At 51.7% G+C, this 10,698-nt stretch overlaps 1 protein-coding gene across 1 annotated transcript in view; it reads right to left on the minus strand.

Moving 5' to 3' along the window:
• Positions 1–10,331, minus strand: part of ACE2 (angiotensin converting enzyme 2) — a 159,004-nt gene extending 148,673 nt beyond the window's left edge. The window contains exon 1 of the mRNA XM_075335159.1: positions 9,970–10,331. Coding sequence (XP_075191274.1) covers positions 9,970–10,155 — 186 coding nt within the window. The 5' untranslated portion in view covers positions 10,156–10,331. The remainder of the gene's footprint in view (positions 1–9,969) is intronic.
• Positions 10,332–10,698: the final 367 nt, after the last annotated feature.

Raw genomic sequence — 10,698 nt, forward strand, 5'->3', positions numbered from 1 at the left:
TCCCAGCTTGTAGGATGGTAGCTTCAATCGGACGTATTTGGAAGCAAGCCAGACGAGATCTCCTGGAGAGAAACACGGAGGGTCCAGACGCCTCTTATCTGCGTGTCTCTTCATCCGCAGGGAAGCACGTCCAAGGGACGCCTTAACAGAGTCCCAAATGGTTGTAAAGTCACGGGCTACAGCATCAGCAGCAGGAACATCCGAGGAAGAGGATACAGGCAATGGGACGGAAGGCTGAAGTCCATACACGACATGGAAGGGAGAGCTGGAGGAGGACTCACTGACGTGGTGGTTATGGGAGAATTCAGCCCAAGGAAGAAGCGTGGACCAGTCGTCATGATGGGCGTTGACGTAGTGACGTAAGAAGGAGGTCAAGAGCTGGTTGACCCGTTCCACTTGGCCGTTCGACTGAGGATGGTAGGCTGAAGAAAAGTCCAGAGTCACTCCCAAATGTTTGCAGAGAGCCCTCCAGAAGCGGGAGGTGAACTGAGTTCCTCTGTCGGACACAATGTGTGATGGAAAGCCATGCAAGCGGAAGATGTGCTGTATGTAAGCGTCAGCGAGTTCCTGGGCAGAGGGCAGTCCAGCCATAGGGACGAAATGAGCCATTTTAGAGAACCGATCCACTACGACCCATATGACTGTGTGTCTGGAGGACAATGGCAAGTCCGTAATAAAGTCCATCGCAATGTGTTGCCACGGAACTGAGGGTATAGGCAGAGGCAGAAGACGACCATATGGCAGGTGTTTGGGCGTCTTGTTCCTGGCACAAGAGGAGCAGGCTGAGACAAAAGAAGCGACGTCCGTGCGAAGGGATGGCCACCAGTAATGACGTACAATCGTACTCCATGTTCTCTTCTGACCAGCATGACCGGCTATTTTCGAGGCATGGCCCCAGTGTAGCACTTCTTGCCTGTCAGTCTCAGAGACATAGGTCTTCCCGGGCGGTATCTGGGCCAGGGTGACAGGGGCCACCGGAATGATCTTACTAGGACAGATGATGGGTTGGGATGTCTCCTCCTCCTGCTCCATGGGCATGAAAGACCTGGACAAGGCGTCAGCGCGTACATTCTTGTCCGCGGGTCGGAAATGGAGCTGGAAATCGAATCTGGCAAAGAACAAGGACCACCTGGCTTGCCGTGGGTTCAGTCGCTGAGCAGACCGCAGGTATTCCAGGTTCTTGTGGTCCGTGTAAATAACGGGGTACACTGCTCCTTCCAGAAGGTAGCGCCATTCCTCCAGAGCCAGTTTGACTGCCAATAGCTCTCGGTCACCGATGGTGTAGTTGCGTTCAGGCGCTGAGAAGCTCTTGGAGAAAAAACCGCAAGGCACCATCTACCCGGAGAAGGACTTCTGCATGAGCACTGCTCCGGCTTCCGAGGAGGAGGCATCCACCTCCAAGGTGAACTGTCGGTTTAACTCCGGACGGTGGAGCACAGGAGAGGAGGCAAATGCCCGCTTTAGAGAGCCAAACGCGGCGTCGGCCGCAGGTGACCAGTCCTTTGGATTAGCCCCCTTCTTGGTCAAGGCGGAGGGAGGAGCAGTCAGAGCAGAGAAGTGAGGGATGAACTGGCGGTAATAGTTGGCGAATCCCAGAAAGCGTTGGATTGCCTTTAGTCCAGAAGGAGGAGGCCAGTTGAGAATGGAGGCGACCTTCTTTGGATCCATCTGCAGTCCGGTATCGGAGATGATGTAACCCAGGAAGGGAAGAGAAGACTGCTCGAAGACACACTTCTCGTACTTGGCGTACAGACGATTCTTTCTCAGTCTTTGTAGTACCAGCTGCACGTTCTCTCTGTGGGTCTGGAGGTCCGGAGAGAAGACAAGGATGTCATCCAGATACACCACCACACAGACGTAGAGAAGATCCCGGAACACGTCGTTCACCATTTCTTGAAAGACTGCTGGTGCGTTACACAGGCCGAAGGGCATCACACAGTATTCATAATGCCCATCGCGAGTATTGAACGCGGTCTTCCATTCGTCCCCAGAGCGGATGCGGACCAGGTTGTAGGCACCCCGAAGATCCAACTTGGTGAACACACGAGCTCCTCTAAGCCGATCAAACAATTCGGGGATGAGCGGCAGGGGGTACATATTTTTCACGGTGATTTGGTTCAATCCCCGGTAGTCTATGCATGGGCGTAAGTCGCCTTCTTTCTTCTTGACGAAGAAGAAGCCTGCTCTAGCAGGAGAGGAGGATCTCCGAATGAATCCCCTTGCCAGGCTCTCTGTGATGTAGGTTGACATGGCCCTTGTTTCGGCTGGAGACAGTGGATATATCCGTCCTCGAGGTGGTGTAGTTCCCGGGAGCAGGTCGATGGCACAATCGTAAGGACGATGTGGCGGAAGTACCTCTGATTCCTTTTTGTCAAAGACGTCCGCGAAGGACCAATAGGCCGAGGGCAGTCCCGGTAGGGACTCTGGAACCGGAGTTCGTCGGATGGGTTGTATGGTCTTCAAACAGTTCTCATGGCAAGAAGAGCCCCATCGGGTGATTTCACCAGTGCCCCAGCTGACTGATGGTTCGTGTGTCCGTAACCAGGGAAGTCCCAGCAGGATTTGATGGGACATGTGTGGAAGGACGTAGAGAGTGATGTTCTCGGTGTGCAGGGCACCGATACGCAGTTCGACCGGCCTGGTGATCCAGGAGATGGTGTCAGAGAGGGGTCTCCCATCCACAGAGGCAATCACGAGGGGTTTTTCGAGTGGAGTAACAGGCACCTGGTACTTGTCCACCGTGGCCTGCTGGATGAAATTTCCTGCTGCCCCAGAATCGAGGTATGCCTCAGCCGTGAACCGCGTCTCTCCCGTTGTCACTTGCACTGTCCACGTAACCGGGTCTGAGAGAGTCCCAGCACCTAGGGTGGCCTCTCCTACCAACCCTAGGCTTTGGAGTTTCCCGGCCTCTCTGGACAGGAGCGTAGCAGGTGTGTGCCCTCTCCGCAGTAGAAGCAGAGGCCCTTGGCGAGCCACTCTGCTCGGCGTTGTTCAGACTGCCGCACACGGTCGATCTGCATGGGCTCGTGGACGGAGACACCAGATGCCGTTGACTGAAGTACGGCGGGCTTCTGCGGAGGAGAGGAATGCCGTACCGGACGTCTCTCACGGGACACCTCTTTGGATCGCTCCTGAAAGCGAATGTCCACTCGAGTCGCTAGGGTAATCAGGGCATCCAGGGTGGACGGTACGTCACGACCAGCCAGCTCATCTTTGATTCGACCCGAGAGTCCTTCCCAGAAGGCGGCGGTTAGAGCCTCGTTGTTCCACCTGAGTTCCGAAGCCAAGGTGCGAAAACGGATGGCGTATTGACCCACCGTCAGAGTCCCCTGACGTAACCGGAGAAGAGATGAGGCAGACGCGGAGGCGCGTCCGGGCTCGTCAAAGGTGCCACGAAATGCCTGCAGGAACTCCTGGATGTTCGTGGTCACAGGATCCTCCCTTTCCCACAAGGGGTTCATCCACGCCAGTGCCTCACCCTCTAGATGGGACATGATGAAGGCGACCTTGGCTTGGTCGGAGGCAAACAAATGCGGCAGTTGCGTGAAATGGAGGGAGCATTGGTTTATGAATCCCCTGCAGGTCTTGGGATCTCCGGCGTTCCGGGGTGGTGAGGCCAAACGAAGTCTGGAAGCATCCGAAGAGGCTGCCACGGGAGCTGGAGCCGTGGATTGTCTAGTGGAAGCCCGAGATGCTGAAGATGTAACTGACGCTTGTAGCGTGTTCAGGCGGGCGTCCACAGAAGACATGAATTGCAGCATACGGGTCTGAGTCTCACGCTGGCGTGAGAGTTCCTCCTGCAAGGCTGCTAGTGCTGCAGCGGGATCCATGGCCTGTTCTTACTGTTAGGGCCAGGTGGACGGGCAGACCCAGGAGGTGGATCCACTGGGCCGAACTCCTTGATGATGGTAAGGGGTCCGGTAGCTGGAGCACTACAGGTAGCAGGACAGTCCGTGCACAAGAGTAGAATGGAGAAGTCCCTGGGACCACGGAGTCACTGATGGTAGTCCGGGTGACGGAGCTCAGGTTCGGAAGCCGAGATGTTGTCAGGCGGAGTCCGGAACCGATGGAGCGAGATGACGGGTCACCGCAGGGATCAGAGATGGAACGGACTGTCAGGATGGCAGATAGGCAGCGTTCGGGGTTCGGGATTCGGCAGGACCGGATGGCGAAGCAGGATCGGCTCTACAAGAGAGAGAGGTGAGTATCTCACAGGAACACAAGGAGACCTGACTCCTAGCTTGGGAAACACGAAGAACAGGCCCCGCCCACTTGGACACTAAACCCCTTTATACCCTGTACCTGTGTGCTTCATTTCCTGTCAGTGGACGCTGGCCCTTTAAGAAAGGGTCAATGACCGCGTGCGCACCCTAATGCGCATGCGCGAGTCCCGGGTGCCAGAAGCCAGAGCAGGGAGCGGTGAGGAGGAAGCAGCAGAGCCGGGCTGGGGCTGAGTAGCCGACGGGCGCCGGGAGCGGGGACCAGGACGCCTGGGAAGCGCAGGCAATGGAGGCTGGAGACCGGGGAGCGGCGGAGACCGGACAGAAGAACCGGGGAGCATGGCAGGTGAGCCGGGGAGCAGGGCAGGGGACCCGGGGAGAGTGACACAATGCCATTAAACAGGTCTCCGGCCAAGACTCAACGACCTCCTGCCTTCAAGAACTATCTTTCACCTATTAGTGCCCACTATAAGTATATCTATACATTCGTATTAGGCACAACTCTATGCCTAGTTATTAAGGTCTAATTTTTGGGTAGTAAATGGACTTATCAGTGTTTCGAGTCAGTCCTTTAAGATGACACATAGACAATTTAAGTAGGATTCCGAGCAAAGTACTTTTTTATACCTTTAATAGTTAATGACATCATTGTTTCTAGCAATTTGTAGAAATGATTTACTGAGATGATTATACATTTTATAGATTATGATTAGAAAGAATTTTTATATAGATGGCACGTTTCCATTAAAGGGCTCCTATTACTCCTACTGGTCATTTTTACCGTAAAACATTGCAGTTGATTTAAAGGGATAGTCTGATTTTGGCATTTCCTTTTTGTAATAATAGTCCCCTGAAAATAACCTTATCCCTTCATGTAGTGTCAGACTGCAGCAGCAGGAGCCCACCCATAACATTGTCTCTGGGGATCCACTGATCAACTACATTCAAATATTACATTCACAAATTTACCTATGCTTCTATATAATAATATTCTAGGTAGTCTGTAAAATGAGATGTCTGTCTGTACATAGTGAAACAAGTGTATTGTGCCAATTACAGTACATGTCTGGGGGGTAAGTGACATATTACTGCAAAGGGGGCCCCCCGGAGGATTCTCCTGCTCTCCGGTGGGCTAGTCCAAGCCTGACTTCATGTCTTTCTACTGGGACCTCCAACAATCCCATTAATCTTCATTAAAAACAGTAAACATCATTCAAGGCAAATCTAAAAATTCAGTTATTCTGCCATTATTTTCACTTTTGTTTTATACCTTTTCATAGTGTGGCGACAAACAACATGACAGATCATTATGAGAGCAATAACAGGGGTTTTGGGTACTTTTTTTTTATAAAATGAAGCAGAGTTTTGAATTTGTTTTTCTAATTTTTCAACATTTGATTATTCTTTGAATTACAAGTTTTCTCCTTTCCACTGGGGGTCCCATAATTTACCACCCCCCAGTGATCCCGAAATTGGTCTCCAGAATAGCAGCACTCATATGTTCAACCTCTGCTCCAGTCATTGACTTTGGGACTCACATAAAAAGCTAAGGGCATTGCTCAACTATTTTCAGCAGTCTCATAGACAATCAATAGAGCAGAGGTTGATAATGTGTGTGACACCCTGTACTAGCCAGGTAGTCACAAACACAACACCACACACACCCCTTCCCTGGACAGGTGACACCAGTCACACAGAAATCCTTGTTGCCACCCTCCGGGCTTGATGTCCACACCAGGTGGGGCGGAGCCAGGTGATTGACTCCGCCCACCGAGGAGTTCAGAGGCCTGGAGGCGGGAAAACACAGCAGTAAGTAAGAGTAAGTAAGGGGGAGTGAGAGTGGAAGGAGAGGAGAAAGGACACGCACAGTCGGACCTGGGACCAGGCCCGCCAGTGGGACTGCTAGGTGTCTGGGTCAGAGCCCAGGCACCTCCAGCAAGGTCGGCAGATGGTGGCGGCCGTCTGCAGGAGTTGGGAGTACGGTCGGTGGAACCGTAGGACCGGGGTCGGGCGGTGGCCCACTGGTACCGAACCGGGGAGCCGATTGGAAGCCAAGCACCAGGCAGGGTACTCAGACCCCCGACTAGGCTAGTAGCCGCCCTGATAGTCAAATTCACTGATTACGGTCTGGACCTCAGGGGTTCATTCCCACCCAAGTCCCGATTGAAGGCAACAGCCCCACCATCCAGGATAAGTGCCACTGCCAAGGGCAAGAGATCCAAAGGGCCGGTGTCTGCGGGCAAACGGGCTCCTATGACACTTACACGCCGGGGAGCGGACTACCAGTGTCCAGGCACAGGAGTCGACATCTACATAACACAGGTGCAGGGAAACGACAGCCATCACCAACCCGTCCAGGGAGAACACTGCAGCCGGCTGCGGGCCCCGTCCATTCTGCTGTTTGGTTTACCAGAGACTCTAGTATCTTGTGTCAGAGTGAGTACACCAGCACCTTCGGGCCGTGCACCGCACTGCACCGCACCCGCGTCCAGTACGTCCACGCTCCTTCGCCCTCAGCACCTTCCCGCGGGCCCCCGGGACCACCACCCCCTGCCCACAGAGGGGTTAACAGCAAGCTGCATAACACCGTCCCCAGGAGGTCTAGTCAACGGCAGCGGTGGTGTCCACCATACAATCACCACAACCCGTGGGTGGCGTCACGAACTTTACCAATTCCACCAACCAACCACCCAAACCCCTGCGTGCATCGCCACTACCCCTTTCAGAGCGGCGTGACCCCCGGGTCCATGAGAGGCTCGAGCCACCGCCTGCAGTACGCGAGCACGGACCCGAGTGGCTCGGCGGCCACAGCCGAGGCCGCGGGGCGGTATATGTGCACCCCCATTTGATTCCAGATAATAATAATAATATTTATTCAATTATATAGCAACATAATTAATTCCACAGCACTTTACTTACATCATCACCATACCTGTCCCCATCAGGGCTCACAATCTAAGTTCCCAATCAGTATGTCTTTAGAGTGTGGGAGAAAATCTTAGAACCCAGAGGAAACCTATGCAAGCACGTGGAGAATAGAGATGAGTGGACCCGTGGAAGTTTGGTTCAGCGGGGTCAGACGAACTTTAAAATTAAGTTCGGTTTGGGACCTGAACCCCAATGAAATTCACTGATTATCACAGGGCGGGGTTGGATAATCAGGGAGCGGGCCTCCTAAACTTCCCCTCAGACTAGGGGGGTCCTAGATGATCCTGGATCCCAAAGATAAGTCTAAGGCTGGAGTCACACTTGCGAGAGACTCGCGTGAGTCTCGTATCATATCACCCGGCATGGCCACGCACTCTCCTGACAGGAGTGGATTGGCTGTATGTATTTCTATGCAGCTGATACACTCCTGTCCAGAGAGTGTGCGGCCATGACGGGTGATGCGCTGCAAGACTCGCGCGAGTCTCTCGCAAGTGTAACTCCGGCCTAATAGTGATGATGTTTGGGACCTCTTCCTTGCCCTGCTCCTTAACAGCCCTGATCTAATACCCCCTCTCCCTCACCCCAGGGGAAGGCCAGGACAGGAGTGGTAGATCTCAGAGATAGGGTAAACAGGACAAACCAAAACTCGATCACACAGAATGCTCACACAGAGGTATTAGACAACAATTGAAAAGGAGGAGAATAAGAGAAGGGAAGAAACAACAAGACAAGAGAACTCCACAACAACTCCAAGCACAAAGCAATACAATCACCAGCAGGACTGAGATACAACAGCACTCGGACCGGTGTAACCAAAGCTATAGTCGGCATGGGAAGACAGGCTCCTCCATCTTAAAAAGCTGTGACGTGACTGTGATAGGTCTCCTATAACATGTGATCCAAGAGGTAACCAGCAGGCTAGCAGAAATGAACTCCTCCAAGCCCGATCACTAATGATAACACAGCTGGTGAAACACCTGAGCCTGTCTGTGTAACTCAGAATCACCAAAGGAGGTGTGGCACCCCTGAGGCTCTGGTCGCCACAGGGTACTGCACTCAAAGTGGGGTGTAGTACTGATCATGGATTTAGGGAAGGTCAGTGCCGGTTCTACCATACACAACCACAAACACACAAGGGTTACCCCTTCCCCACTGGGGACTGGGATAGGGTCGGGTACCAAAGGGGTTGCCTACAGTGTGGCATTTACAGGATGTCACCACAACAGGGGCCCCACTAGCTTAGGACTTGGGTGGAGGGGGGAGCAGCCAACAGGGGGAGTAAAGATCCACATACAGCAATAGATAGAGAGTTCTCCAGCAGGAGAGTGCATGAGCAGACATAGTTTAAGGTAGCTCCTGTGGGACATAGGAGTTTAACGGTCGCTGTGGAGATACCGTGTCAGTTCTATTGGGGCCAGCGCCGTTCAGAGTGCAGCACCCTAGGGTAGTGCAATTCCATGAGACTCTGCCGGACGGAGGGGTTTCATGCCCCTCTGACCACACAAGTTTCCAGAGCCAAGTGGCACCTAGGATTCCAGGGCCTAGATCACAGTCAGACTCAAGGTTATCCACACTACTGGCATAGGGAACACTACTCTACCTGGTACGGAAGGGACTCTAAGTGCTTCAAGCCAAAGAGACCCACACTACAAAGCGCAGCAAGGAAGGGCCCACAGACTACCACACTGGTTCTTACCTTCCGTGGATCCGGGATCACCTGGAGCCCATAAAGGCGTTCACTGGAACGAATGGGCTGGCAACTGAAGTTATGAGTAAAAGACACCTTGTACCTGCAAAGACTGTGTTGGCTTGTCCTTACCGGCATTGCTGCCCAACGCTTTGGCACCGATGGCCACAACCTCTCCCTCTGTTATCCACCCGGGGCCCACTCCGCTTGTGGGGAGCGACACCATCCCAGCTGCCATAACACCTGCCCCGGTGAGGAATTCTGCAGCGGCAGCTACTCCCTGGCCGCATACCACAGGTGGTGTCACAACAAGCTTTAACTTTCCCAAACACACTGCTTCCCTTTCTTTTACTGTACGCCTCAGGTCAACAGAACTGGGCAAGGCCACCGGTGACATCGCCTGACCCAACCCTTAATGGCCTGGCAACGAGTAGGATAACCACCTGCCCCGTGGGGCACTACAGAGGCATAGTTAGAGTGTCAGACTCTGCAGTGGGAACAGGGTCAGAAGACGCCATGACACTTGCCAAGTTTAGAGCTAAACACCATGTGACACTAATTGGGCAGTTCGAGTCTCTGCCCACATGCAGCTAGCCAGAAACAGAGCACTTCCAGGGGCAGGTGGACAGAGTTTTGCCATTTTTTTTGTTTGGTGCACACTACATACGATCATGCTGTTGTTACCCCCAGTGTGAGCCATTCAAACACTGCAAGGTAAAGCACCCGAATTTCAAATCCAAACTTTATTTTTCTTGTAAAATCTGTGTTTGGTAAGAACACCGAACACCGAACCTCAGGTTCACTCATCTCTAGTGGAGAACATACAAAGTCCTTGCAGATGTCGTCCATGGTGGGATTTGATTCCAGAACCCACAGTGCTGCCCGATGGAGCTCTAGATGCCTATTCGTGGGATCACTGAAGGTTCAACTGGTCAGATCCCCAGCAATCAATAAGATATCTCTAATTCTATGGGTAGAACGTGCTATTATAGGAATAACCACTGAAGCTGATCACACAGTTTATAAAAATCTTAATGCATGCATCACACAACATAAACTGTATAAATATTGCAAAATAGTTACGTATAGATAAAGTACAATCACTACTTGGACGTTACACAGATATTTACATACCATATTCTGGGCATTCTCATCTGTGATATTGGTGTTGTACTCCCATTGGGCCAGAGCACTTTGATGATACAGGGGTTCTCCATTTTTTTGATAGTCTTCTAAAAATTTCTGGGCATCACTTGTCACATCTTGGGTTGAGGGACCAATAAGGGCCAATGTACAGAGGAGCCAGAAGATTCCCGACATCCTTCTTCTTGAGTCGAGAATCCCTCTACTGATGCGAGTTCCTTTCAATCAGTATGGAAAATGAGTTTATGCTTTTAGCCTTTGTACCATGTTGCCAAAGGTTTCCGAGAGCAGTACAGGAAGTGCAATGTTTCATTACTGTTACTGATCGTTGTCACTCTTATCACTGTCTGGTGGTGAGAAGAGCAATATGTTAGATTTCGGAAGGAAATCACTGACTAATGAAGTAAAATGCTATCTGTGAGAGGCTGTGTTGTGTTTACCTTGTAATGGTGGAACTTCATAGGTGTTACCTATTAAATAGTAACATTTTGTAGAAGGTTGGCCGCACAATATTTTCTTGTTTACTTTTGCCAATAAATCAAGTTCTCCCTTCTATCCAAGATAATTAAATCGACAATGTTAATGCCGCGGCTCTAGTTGTGTATTTATAAAAGTTAATTTACCGAAGATTGTAATTTATATGAAAAACAGACAAACATTTTTCAGCTGTGAATCAGTAACTGAGCTTGTCCTCATGCATTGTTCTAGCAACTAAACACA

The sequence above is a fragment of the Anomaloglossus baeobatrachus genome, chromosome 2 (genome assembly GCF_048569485.1).
Source record: "Anomaloglossus baeobatrachus isolate aAnoBae1 chromosome 2, aAnoBae1.hap1, whole genome shotgun sequence".
Classification (NCBI taxonomy): domain Eukaryota; kingdom Metazoa; phylum Chordata; class Amphibia; order Anura; family Aromobatidae; genus Anomaloglossus; species Anomaloglossus baeobatrachus.